At 45.6% G+C, this 13,657-nt stretch overlaps 1 protein-coding gene across 1 annotated transcript in view; it reads left to right on the top strand.

The window, feature by feature from the left end:
* Positions 1–1,933: 1,933 nt before the first annotated feature.
* Positions 1,934–13,657, top strand: part of BICC1 (BicC family RNA binding protein 1) — a 115,480-nt gene continuing 103,756 nt past the window's right edge. Inside the window, exon 1 of the mRNA XM_052799572.1 lies at positions 1,934–2,393. Within this exon, the coding sequence (XP_052655532.1) occupies positions 1,943–2,393 (451 nt within the window). The 5' untranslated portion in view covers positions 1,934–1,942. The remainder of the gene's footprint in view (positions 2,394–13,657) is intronic.

Below are 13,657 nucleotides of genomic sequence, written 5' to 3'. Positions count from 1 at the left end.
CAAACATTTGGATTGTGTAACTCACTGGTCCTGGCATCTAGAAGACAGACAACTCCAGCTGGTGCTGATCTGGGGTGAGGCAGCAGACTTCACTGCACTTCAGGTTGTTTTGATATGGACAATAGTCACTTTCCCATCTGAAAAAAAAAAAAAAGCGGTTGATAACTGTAAACTTCTGAACTGGGAAGAAAAATACTTTCAGTCTTTCCTCAGACTGCCCTGCACACCTAAAGTATTATCACGCTACAAGCAAACTATTCAGAGAAACGGAGATTGTGCTGTTTTCATGACATATTCATATTTTGTTCTATTGTTTTTGACTTCAGCTGTTTTATTTCCATGGTCATGAGAAGTATCAGAGGATCTTGTGAGCAGTATGTTGCCTACAAGCCACTGGCTAGCATCCACAGAGGCTGTGATACAATTGAATGCTAGACGTTTCCACTAAAAGCGCCTCCCTCTGTGCACATAAAGTTCAGTAGAAATGAAACCATGGGTGTTGTAGAATTCACACTGTCATGGTGCTAAGTGGGAAATACGTAAAGGCTCAGTAAGCCAAAATCTGAACCTCTGTAAAAATGACTGCATATTGCAACCAGACACAGCGCAGTTCCCATCTAGCTGGAGTATCAGCGCAGCTCCTGATGAATTTTAACACGGTTCTTCACGCCGATGGTAACTATGAGGCAAGTTCACCATCACTTAAGTCAGTTGTAATTTTTGTATTGCTTTCCAGCACGCATAGAGCAACCTGGTTTGCATCACAAATATGCAGATGCTTCAGTACTGGAGAAGACAGATGACAGGTGAGGAGTGACGCTCTCAGCGCAGGATACCTTGTGGGATTCCAGACATCGCGCTGCTGGAGCATCTTGTAGCAGACTGCTTTTTCACTGGAAAACTGCTATCAGTTGAAACAGAAAGCTTTCGTTGGAATGCGCGATGTGGAGCGTAACTTTTTTGTCAGAAAGGATTTCTCAGATTCAGGAGAAACAAGCTGGCTGGCACTGGAGGGACCCAAAGGGAGAGGGGTGTGCGTGCCCCACCCTCGCCTACCTGATTTGGGCAGCCAAGCTTTGGGCAGCGATCGGCCTCCCGGGCAGCGTGTCCGGCTGCAGGAACAGAGAAACGGCACCGGTGCAACCGGACCAGCGTGACCGGCTCACGCCGACAGCTTCCCCTACGCCAGCGCGTGCGTTTGGGCTTAAACTCTTTGTAAAGTGGTATGAGCTGTGCCGCTGCAGCACCTGGCGCTGGGATGCAGGGTGCGGATTAATGCAATTACGCCTGGAAGGTGAGGGATGCGTCAACCCGGTTTCTGGTGGTGCAGCGCGGCACCAGGCACTTCGTCCTTCCGAAGCTTTGTACAGAAAAACGGCGGAGCCGAAAGCCAGGGCCCTCCTCGCCATGAGGAGATCGGCCAGTCACGCCAAGCCAACGGCGTTTCCAGGACGTGCCGGCAAAACTTTGGCTTGCTCGTCCCCGCTGCACACACAGGCGCGTTCCGGGGGATCGCTTCGGGGCAGGGGTGTCACTTAGGGCCCGTTTTCCAGGGCCGCCACCCTGCCCGTCGTGCACTTCACCCGGCGCCTCACGATCGCCGCCGACCCTCCCTCCGGCGGCGCAGGCGGGACGGCTGAGGGGGCCGCGGTCAGGCCGGCACCCCCCGCCCCGCCCCGGGCACCGCTCACCTTACGGCGGGGCCTGCCCCGAGCGGGGGGCGCCCTCCGCGGCGGGCTGGGTGGGGGCGGCGGCGCCCCCGGAGCCCCGCTGACAGGGGCGCCGGCCCTGAGGCGGAGGCGGTGCCGTTGGGGGCGGCACCTCCCCTCCCCTCCCTCCGCTCCCTCCTCCCGCCGCGCCGCTGCCCCCTCCTCCTGGGCCGCGGCCGGGGATATCCCCGGCCCCTCCCCGGCGGGCCGGCGGCGGCCCAATGGAGGTGGAGATGCTGTGTGGGCTACGGGCGGGCTGGGGGCGCCGCCGAGCCGCGGACGCCGCCGCCGGCCCGGGGACGCGCACACTCGGCGGGGAGCCGGAGGCAGAGGCGGGCGCAGGCGGCGGCGCCGGGGCCGGGACTCTGGCAGGCGGCGGCGGCTGGGATGAGCCGGGGGGGCGGCTGTGGGGGCAGATAGCGTCCCGCGGGGAGGCGGCCGAGTGGAGCTCGGAGCGGCGGCGGGGTCCGCCCGGCAGCGCCATGGCGGCTCAGTGCGACCCGCTGAGCGGGTACCTGCAGCAGCCGCTCTCCGACCCGGGCTCCAACAGCGAGCGCAGCACCGACTCGCCCGTGCCCGGCTCCGAGGAGGACTCGGCCGGCCCGCCGCGGCCCCTGCACAGCCCCGAGTGGGGCGAGGAGCGATTCCGGGTGGACAGGAAGAAACTGGAGGCCATGCTCCAAGGTGAGGGCGGGGAGAGGCGACGGCGGTCTCCGGGGGGGGGCGCGGGGCGGCGGCGGCCCGGGAGGGGAGGGGGCCGCGTCCCTGGCCCGGCCCGGCCCGGCCCGGCCCGGCCCGCCATGCCATGCCCTGCCTTCCCTTTCCCCGCCGGGCCGGGGATCCTCCTGCCAGCCCCTCCGGCGCCGCAGAGGGGCGGCCGCTGGCCGGCCGGGCGCTGGACGCTGCCCTGGGTCGGCGGGAGCCCCGCGGGCCGGTCCTGGGCTCCCGGGCGCCGTCGTGGCCTCCCGGGCCGGGGCTGCGCGGGGAGGAGGCTCCTTGCGCTCTCTCCCCGGAGCGGGGACGAACGTCGCGGCCCGGGGGCGGGTGACGGGGATACCCCCGGGTCGTCAGATGTCGCTTGGGGCCGCGGCGGCCCCGGCGTCGCGGGTGGCGCCGGTGCCCAGCCCCGCCGGGGCTCCTCCGCACCGGCAGCCAGCGCGCTGCGGGGCTGCGGCTTTGAAGGTCGAAGTCTCTCAGAAATCCCTCTTTTAAAACATAATATCCCCGCTCTGGCAAGATGGTTCAGGCTCTCGGCTTTCGAGGAACAGCCGAGGCCGCCGCGCAGCGGGAAGGGAGCCCCTGAAGCCGGGCGTCCCGGCCAGAGGACAGGGGACGGCTCCGGGAGAGTTGACGGTGGCAGCCGCTGCCTTAGGACTTGCTCAGCCTTTGGCTCCGCTTTCTTTTTTTTTTCTTTTTTTTCTTTTTTTTTTCCCTTCCTTGAGACTATGTATTTCATCCCAGTATGTTTTGAATTATCTAACTCTCAGTAGAAGTTACGTAGGCAGCTTTTGACAAAATAGTATAGGAGTAGCAATTGCTGGTTTTGTTGCTTAAGAGCAGATAAATAGATTTAAACCAGCTGAGGATGTTGCTGAGTGGGGTAGTTCCCCTGGGGTGTGCCCTGCTGCTTGATCTGAAGAGGCTGTGAGAACAGAGGTGAGTTTCAGGTCTTAACGTTGTCAAATCTCAGGGCAAGTTTGGATCAACAAGGAAAGATGGTGGTGGTTTTGAGAAGTGTAATCTTTCCTCTGGGACTACTGTTTTGTAAACATTTAATGTTACACTTAACATGGTAACTCAAGTATTTATGTACATTTTCAAAACAAATAAACCCCTGACGGATATTTCACTGGTGTTCATGTGGCCTGTCACATGGAAGGCATTTCATTCACTTGCTGGAAGCCGTAGGTGCTCGATGCCTGACTGTCCCCTGTCAGAGCACTTGCCTCCTCCAGCGATGGGAAGCTGCGGGAGCCAGCAGGGGAACAGGAGTGGGTGAGTTGGGTTGGTCACTGAAGAGCTGCGGTTTGACTAGGTGACTACAATGATTGGAATTTTTTTAACTGAGATTCTTTCTCCTGGGGGTGAGTTAATCTTTAATCAGTTAATACTTTAGTGCTAGTAGAAAAATCTCATTATGTAATGCAATAAAGAGAAAGGAATTCAGAGAAACAGAAGTCTCATAAGCAGCAACAACTATTTATAAAGGTGTGCTCATCAAAAGTGTCTTAAAACCAAGAACACTTGGGTATTGAAAGGAAAAAGTATTTCTGTGTATGAAGTGGTAGGAAAAAGGGTCAAAAGTTAAAGTGCTGTATGAAGACTGAAGGTTGCCTTAACATTTTCCTCTAGTACCAAAATAAATTTCCATTATCTCATCCCATACACAGTCCTTCTTTCTACTGCCTGAGGTAGTAAGCATGCGAGGGTAAACAAAGCTCCTAAGCAGAATCCAAATACTGTATAGGTTGTGTCATCAAGTAGTAGCCAGCGTCAAAATGTGAGGGTTTTTTTTGTTTGCTCCTTTTTAATTTTTTTTCTTATCCTCATAAGAGTGTAGTAAGAAGTGTATGAGTACAGTAAGTAAATGCAAACAGAATGCTGCCTGCTTCTTGATGAGAGGTTGCTGTATGTCCAGTCTAGAATACACATGCTTCAGGTGATGGTTTGAGGAATTTTTGCATCAGTTAGTTATCCTTTTTTGTGAAGAAAAGTACATGTTGGACTTCGTAAGAAGTGATTTTGTGTGAACACCTAAACTTTCTGGCTTATTGGTTATGAGAAACTGCTCATTAGGAAACATGAGGCAAATATAATAGGTTTTTTCTGTCAGAAGACTGTGAGCTGTTTGTTAAACATCATGTCTTTCAGTTTCTTCTCTGTACTTTGCAAGTTTTTTATCTCATCTCTTGACTTCCTACAAGATAGGTTTTACTTATCCTTTTCTCGTAGCAGAATACCTCAGGCACTGAGTAGCTCTGCCAGGGTGTCTCAAAGAGCATCAGGAAGCCAGATCTGTAACTGGTACCCAGAAATTCAATTATACTGCTGATGACAAGCCAAAGCTGATTTTATATTTTTTTTAACATCTCCCCCCCCCCCCTTTTTTTTTTGTGGCTATCTTCTGGGAGTGGAAACTTTGATTCCCCCTAGTAGGAAGGGAACAATGGAAAGGAAGCTGTGTGCCATCTCCAGAAACTAACTTCTGTTAGACAATTCATAGGGTCATGTGTTCTATGGTTTCTGATACCAGATCCTTCACTGGAAATTCTTAAAATATGCAGAAATTGCATTGTGGAAGGGAAACATCTCTGTAGTCTAAGTGGTGATGACCAGATTTCTGATTTTCAAAAGTTATCCAATTTTTGCCTTTTTTTAATTCAAGCCTCTGTAAATGCAGTTTCTTGTTCATATTAGATGCTTAAAGGCGCTTCTTTTGCTTTTACCAGCTGCTAGAGAATGTGTTTACACTTGTGAAAGTTACTTTTTAAATGATTTAAAAACTTATGATTTTTTCTAGTGTTCACCATAGCTTTCTTAGATTATAGGAAAGTGAGAATACGTCATCTTTAGTTCAGTTGTCTTTAAAGCCAAGTTTGAAACAGTATCTGTTGAAGAAATCTGTTAGGAAATGTTCTTATTTTTGGTTGGGGATCCCTTATTTTTTTGCTAGTCAACATCTGTTGTTTGCTAATGATGAAATGTAAAAAACAGTCAGGGTAGAAAGAATATGAAGAAGCTCGGTGTTTGGCTTGGTGCTTCTGTTACATTCTGTGATTGCGTTGCTGAATTTTACATGTATTTCTGCCATGGTTATTTTTATCTTTCGTGCACTTGGTATTTTCTGGATAGTTTCTTGGGGGACAATGCTGACTTGAGTGAGACTTACCTGGGCATAGCAGACTGGATAGCTCATGGGGGGAGCTAGAGTACCTTATTGTCAGATAGAGAGTCCACAACTGGAGTAGCTCTCTTTCAAAAAAGAGTTGACGTGGCTAGTTTGCTACCAGTTGTATCTGAAGCAGAAACCAAATCTCAATTGAGGTGTCAGAAAATCTTGATAGATTTAAGGATGCTTCTGGTACTTTTTTTTTTTCCACTTTGAAATAATTGTTTTGGTATTTTTGGTGTTTTGAAATTAGGTTCTGAATAGTCTTCAGATAAATATGTTAAATGAAAGATAGAGGGAGCTTCTCCAAGAGCTTTGCTTTTTCTGTTTGGAATATCAGAAGATGCAAAAGCTGTGGTAAAAACCTTAAACATAAGAATAATTTTTTTCTTGTTGTGTCCAACTACTTCATATGACTGTTCTAGTATTTGCTCATAGATGACTGGAATAATGTTCCATAAACAAATCTCAGTCTTTACGGTGGGGTATAAGCTATCTTATATTGCATGTCTTCATCAGAATTTGTTGGTGAACAGATCTCTTTAGAATAAACTTTTTTTTCTCAGGAAGCAAATTTGGGTAAAATGGATCAGCTATTCTTTGCAACAGTGACAGAAGATGGTAATTCACAGTAGCCCTATTAATTGTAGCTGCTCTGCACTAAATTCTGGTGAATGCTCAGGTGACTTAATACTGTGGAATGACTGACTTAGTGCATGTTTGAGTGCCTGTTACCATAGCAGTTGAGTATGATTACAAAAATGCAAAACACTAAACTTAAAAAAGCTGTCCAAAAAGTATAATCTGACAGCTAATGTTGCAGCAATTGATAGACTTCTTTAAGTTGGCCATGAACCTTAACAAAACAAAAACCAACAAACAAAAAAAAAGCAACACCTTATTCTCTTGCATGGTGTGTCTTCTACTTGGCTACAAAGTGTTATGCCAGTCTTGCATTTCAAATAATCCTTTTTCTATGTCATGTTCTTTAGCAGACATTGGGGGTTTTGATGGGATGTATGTACAGCACACGCTTAAATACTTTGTGACTTTATTATGCAGTATCACACAACAGTACTTGGGTAAAAAACTAAATCCACGCTCTTTTTTAATAAGAGTCTAACTCTAGCAGTGGTGTGCGTGTCATATTATATGTGGCTCTTAATTTAACAAAACAATGATATGCCTGTTACAATTCTTTTTTTCTCTGTTCTGTTTTGGGGTTTTTTTATGCTGCATCTTTCAGTTTGTGGACTCTTTGGGGTAATTTTAATTATGGGATCTGAAACGTTATGGGTGGTATGGTTTTTTTTCTCATGAGGTAATTCAGCATGTACTTAACTATTGATAAACAAACACATGAAGAAAAGCACAGACCTACCTGCTTAGGAAGCTCTGAAGAGTACTCGACACTGCAAGCACCCTTTTTGCTGTTGAGCTTATCTTACAGAGCAGGTTGTGTTGATACTGAATGGGAATCTCGGAAAATAGCAGTGCCCTGTGTTGATTTAGTGACTGTCATTGGTGCCTCTGTATGTTAACTGGAGTAGGTCAGAGTTACAGGAATCATGTCAATCTTAATTTACATAACATAGACTTGATTTCTAAAAATAATAAAGGATTATTTAATATTTTTCAGGCAGTAAGGGTAATAGTACTGTAACTCAAATTTAGTATGAACAGTCCATACAAGCAGCTTATTTGAGTACCTTTGTGTAGCTCTCCTTCCTGCCATCGCAGCATTGAGTGAGCGCTCCCCTGTCCTGTTCCCTCAGTTTTGGTGCTCTTTACCTGTCATGGGGAGTTGGAAAAATGCTCAACTAGTAATTTTTCACAAAAAAGAAATCCTACTTTTCTTAGATGGAAGTGACAAAAATACTTAGATAAATTTTTTATGGTTTAGGTGAAACTTAATTTACTGTAAAACTACTGAAAATCAATTGAATTCCTTTGCATAAAGGTCAGCATTGAGGCTATTGCCCGATCCTAAGACTATACTTACGCAATGGCTAGTTCTGATGCTTGGATGTTAACCAATTTATTTTGTTTGCTGACCCATCAGGTGAAACTTGTTGTATTTAAACAAGTATATTTTCCCTGCTTAATGCATAACTATGTGGGACAGTGTACTTTTAATACTTCTCTACTAGTTTGGTTCAACTACGGACTGATAAATTGAAAAGTGTGACAAGCAAAGTGGCGGGGGGGAGAAAAAACACTTGTATTTGAATGTACTAAAGAAGATGGAGATGTTTTAGGAAACCTGGGCCTCTGCTGAGACTTTGCTACAAACAAGTTTTATTAGAGGCTAGCCCCTGAAGACATGAATGACTAGATTTTGAGTGAGTTAGCTGCTTAATAGGCAATCATAACTGTTGATGGTTTCTGTGTGGGGATGGCAAGCTCTGTGTTAAATTTATGTTGGGTTTTTATGTTTAAATGGCTAAGCAGGAATTACTGCCTCTCTTCTGAATTTTTTTGTGTGTGATGATGGCAGAAATCCCTATTATAAAACTAATTGTACTGTGATCCTTCAAATAATTAGTGTGCCTTGCTTGCAACTGAAGTTTAAAATAAGCAGAGTGCTGTTGATTTATACTCCTGTTTAAAGTCCCCCGTGTCCCTGTTGGAGCTTTGAGATGTGAAATATGTCTTTTTACCAGATTCTTACTGAAATACCTTTTCAAACTCTATTTTAGTAGGTCCTAAACACAGTTTCTTTTCCTAGAGGAAGAAAATGTTTTTTCTACTGAATTGTGAGATTTCTTTTGGTGGCTTTTATTATTTTTTTGTTGTTGTTCCTTGCAATGTATCAGCATAACCTGGACAAGGACATAGTTGTGGGGAAACTGGAACCTTTCTAATAGCATTTACATTTGGTGCTTAACTTGCATGTAGCAGAAAAAAAAAAAAAAACAAGTTCTTTGTCAGTGTTTCAAATCCCTAAAGTGCTGAATAGTCTATTTCTACAAAAATAAATATATGAAATGAAATTGTGTGACTTGTAGTTTAAAAATGTTCTTGCATTCCATTGTTAACAATTGTAATAATACCACTTTCTCAAGTTTCAGTGTTTTTTAAGTAGTACAATGGACTATCATGGTTTTGCATGAACTGCTAAGTTAAGTATTGCTGGCTTGCACATTCCTGTTGGTTATATTGTAATCTTTACCTCCATTGGAAAATATGTCCTATTTTGAGTACTTATTTCAGGCCCTTGGCTTTATGCCTGTCAAACAATGAAAGATGCTAGTTTTCTTTAATTTCAGACCTCTGTGAAGAACTAATGGCTTTTTCAATTTGATTTTTTTTACAGTAATATCCCTTACTCTGAAGACTCAGTAGTGACTTTCATGAACTTTGAGCATAAAAACTAATATGACTACATGTGAGTTGGTGTTCAGATAGCTTATTAATTGTGTGTACTTTTTGTAGCCAAAGGAATGAGTACTTGATTTAAGGATTTCTTCTTTAAGATGCTACCTGTTAATCAGTGGTAGTTTTTGAAATAATTTTGACTTAAGCAACTGAAAACATTCCTTGAACATATCTGCAACTTCTGTTCAGTATCTGTTTTTGTTTGACTAGACTTTCTTGTCTCTGGTTCAGATCAGTATGACTGTATTGCATGGGGCAATGTAACTCTTCATGTTTCGATGACTTTTATAGCTGATTTATGTAAAGATGTCTATAGTGATATCCTCTTTACTGGAATAGGAATACAAAATTTTCAAAAAAATTTTCTTGTTAAAGGTTCATTGATGTTGTGAGGGAGCACTCATGAGTGATAGCAGTGCTCTGCCAGGTCACTGTATGTGTGGAGCTATTGGAGTAACTAATCCTCATGGAAAACACAGAGCTGTATCCTTTCTGCTGTTATCTTTGTAGCTAATAGAGCCTGAGGAATCTGGGTATTCAACAAGTTCTCTCGTATTTATATGTGAAAGTGTAGTTTTGGATACTGGGGGGGGGGAAGCTCTTGATGTCTATGCAAGAAAAGATGGGTGTGATGGATGGGGGTTTAAAACAAATACAGAACAGAGGTAATGCTAGGTGTCTGAATGGTTAAGTCACTTGCCTAGTAGCATAACTGTGTTTAATTTTTGTGCTGCAAACCAGATTTCATGAAGAGAGGTTGATGGCCATGTAGCAACATTGGTCTGTCCTAGTCATTATCCTGGCTGTGTACCCCTAGTGTAATAGAAGCCAGAGCACAGAAATCAGGAAGGCATGCAATAGGCATGTGCCTGCAGAACAGTTACAGGAGAAGCTCTTGTACCTTTTCTGGGAAATCCACACAAGCGGGTACCTCCCTGAAGTGCCTGAGGTTAATGCAGGCAGCATGGATATTGGACAGGTGGACCTGGTGGTCTGCATGCAGTTGCAGGGCTATGATCTTGCTGAGATTGCAGAGGTGCGGTGGGATAGCTCTTGGGACTGATGTCCTTCAATGACTGGATACAGGGTTTTTAGGATTGACAGGCTGGGATGCTGAGGAGGAGGTGTTGCCCTTTTATGACAGCAGTGGGGTTGCATGGAGCTCTGCCTTGGGGCAGAGGATGAGCCAGTTGAGAGAGCGTGGGTCAGGATTATTGGGTAGATCAATCTGGGTGGTGTTACGAGTGTCTGCTACGGACCATGGAATTAGTTAGAAGCAACAGATGAGGTCGTCTTCAAACAACTGGAAGCAGCCTCATGTTTGCAAGCCTCAGTCCCAACGGAGGACTTTAGCTACTCTGCTCTCTGCTGGAGGAGCAGCATGGTAGGGCACAAGCAATCTAGGAGGCTTCTGGAGTGCATTCATGACAACTTCCAAACATAGGTGCTCAAGGAGGTGACAACAGGATGTGCTCTGCTGAACTTTGTACTTGCAAGCAAGGAAAAACTGGTCAGGGATGTGAAGATGGAGGGCAGCCATTTGGAGGGACCTTGACAGCCTGGAGAAATGGCCAACAGCAATGTCATGAATTCAACAAAAGGAAATGTGAAGTTCTGCACCAGGGGAGGAATCACCCCGTATACCATCACAGGTTTGGGCCAACTGGCTGGAGAGCAGCATCCCAGAAAAGGACCTGGGAGTCCTCATGGGCAAGAAGCCCGCAGTGTGGCCTTGTGACTAAGAAGCCCATTCTGGGCTGCATGAGGAAGAGTGTTGCCAGCAGGTTGAGGGTGGTGATCCTTGCTTGCTACTCAGCCCTGGTAAGACACATTAGGAGTGCTGCGTCCAGACCTGGGGTGCCCAGTACAAGAGACATGGACATTGTTCTGCTGGACGGAGCAAGTCCAGCAAAGGGCCACAAAGCTATTGAGGGACTGGAGCATCTGACGTAGGAGGAGAGGCTGAGACATCTGGGACTGTTTAGCTTTAATCTTGAGAAGAGAAGGCACAAGGAAGACCTTATTAATTTTGTGTGTATGTGTGAGGGGGTATAAGCAGATGGAGCCAGACTCTTCTCAGTGGTGCCTAATGACAGGACAAGAGACAAAATTTCATTTTATAACTTTTCTCCTTTTTCTGAAAAGGAAGCAATCCATAAAATCTGGAGACTTGTCAGTTTTGCAGTTTCAATGTTTGTTGCTGAAGTGAGATCACTAATGTGTCTCTTTTGGAGAGCGAAGGAATCTTAAGGATTCTTAACTACAAAGATTCTCAATTACAAATTTTACTTTTTTAATTGTTGAGTTAAAATACTAAATCTAATATTGGACTGTAATATTAAAGCATAATATTTATTAATGTTATGCATTGAATAAGACTATAAATACACATTTTTAGGTAAATGCGTGATCAGATACCAGTATTAAAAATGGCACTTTGCAGCCTGAACTGTACTCCAGAGCTGATAAAATTGTGACTGAGTATAGGGGTCGATTTGCCTTCCCTCGGGCAGTGAGAAACATCTACTGGGAAACATTAGTCTGTATGTCTCACCTTTAAAAGTCCTGGTAGGATTTAGATTTATTTTTTTAACTTCAGATTTTTTATGCTTGATTACTGATGCTTTTTAGTGTCATGTCAGTGAAACTTAAAATACTGATGGAGTGGTCAAAAGTTTAGGTTGCCTTTGCATTTTTAAGCTGTGGTTCTCTTGAACAGGTAGAAAATCACTAATACTTTTTATATTTTTATTCTTGTTCTATTTGTTTAGTGTGGTTACTTCCATTCTTTAGACACTTACCACTTTATGGTGGCTCCTAAATATAGGCTAATCATCATCTTGCAAGTTATTGTTTACCATTTTATAGTGTTCCCAAATTGTTTGTGTGTGATGCAGTTTCACAGGCCAGTTGCTGACCACTGGTCTCTGCCTGGGAACTGTTGCTTCACAATGCACAGTGATGATCAAAATGTTGGAGCAGCTGACCTCTTCTTCCTTATACCCAGTTTTTATTTTCTTAACCCTTTGTCATGGTTTAACCCCAGTCAGCAACTAAGCACCACACAGCTGCTCACTCACTTGACAATGGGGGGGGGGGGAAGTAGAACTCATGGGTTGAGATAAAGACAGTTTAATAGGACAGAAAGGAATAAAATAATAATAAAAACGACAGTCCTTTTATTATTATTATTGGAATATACAAAACAAGTGATGCACAATGCAATTGCTCACCACTTGCTGACTGATGGCCAGTTAGTTCCTGAGCAGTGATTCCCCCACCAGGCCAAGTCCCCCCAGTTTATATACTGGGCATGACATCACATGGTATGGAATATCCCTTTGGCCACTTTGGGTCAGCTGTCCTGGCTGTGTCCCCTCCCAACTTCTTGTGCCCCTCCAGCCTTCTTGCTGGCTGGGCTTGAGAAGCTGAAAAGAAATCCTTGACTTAATGTAAATGCTACTTTGCAGCAACTGAAAACATCAGCGTGTTATCAACATTCTTCTCATACTAAATCCAAAACCTAACACTATACCAGCTACTAGAAAAGAAAATTAACCATCCCAGCCGAAACCAGGACACCCTTGCATCATCTCTTGTGCCAAGGCTGTATCCTGTCTTATTTCCTTAAATATTTCTATATTGACTACAAAAAGGATGTATTTTGGATAGTCTGCCTTAGGTGTTGAGGTAGCCAGGGCTCTAAATAAGCAACACAGAACAAGTGACAGTGCCCAGCACATTTCGTGGTTCATTTGCTTGCACCAACCTGAAAGATGCAGTCCAGGGTTTGGTATGCGAGATGACGTGTGGTGACCCCGCTGCATGGCTGGCAGCAGCGTGCATGCACACAGGAGTGGAGTGCAGGTCTGTGGTGTGCCAGGGATGGGTCCGGCTAATGCGGGCTCAGCTGCAGCCCGTGCCTGGGGAGAGTGCTGGGGCCCAAGTCCCCACAGCCCCTGAGAAGGTGGTGGCCAGGACAGATGGCTGCTGCCAGGGCAGGTCTCGGTAGGCACCTTCTTTTAGCCTGTTTTCATCCATGCGAGGCGTGCGTGAGCACGGTGTCTGGCCGCAGACTGCAGTCTTGACGGGGGCGCTCTGGGTTGTGGTCCCTGGTGGGAAGGGGACCTGCTGCCTGGCTGAGCGAATTGGGACACAGGTCTCCTGTGGCAATGCATTGAGCACTGCTGCTCTGCTGCCTTCAAACAACTTTTAAAATCATCATCACACAAGGATATAATTATCTCTGGTTAGCTTGGGTGTGCTGCTTAACTGCTTGAGCTTCAACTGAGGCATCAGGGTTCACTTGCAGGAGCTGGATAAACTAACTGGAGGTTCAGCGGCCAAGCAGTGGGAGCTGACTGTGGGTTGGAGTGGCCTTGCTGGTTCAAGTGGTATACTTCATGGTCTCCATGCTATGCTTTACACTGTGTCCAACTGAGCTTTACGTTCTTACTGATAGCATGTTAGCAAGTTGTGAAAACAGGTGTTACTAACACAGCTTAGATTGGAGCACAGTGATATTATGTCTATTGCTTGGATTCTACTCTGTAAACCACAGAAAAACCTGTTGCTCAATGTACCCTTCCTGGAGGTCTCTTCCTTGCACATGTGAGTGAGAACAAACAGGAGATAACTTGTTCTTTAGGTTCCTTTTCTTTCAAGGGTGAAGGCTTTTAAA

This window comes from Harpia harpyja, chromosome 10 (assembly GCF_026419915.1).
Source record: "Harpia harpyja isolate bHarHar1 chromosome 10, bHarHar1 primary haplotype, whole genome shotgun sequence".
Classification (NCBI taxonomy): Eukaryota; Metazoa; Chordata; class Aves; order Accipitriformes; family Accipitridae; genus Harpia; species Harpia harpyja.
The sequence above is the reverse complement of the archived record's forward strand: the minus strand, read 5'-3'. Positions and strand labels throughout refer to the sequence as shown.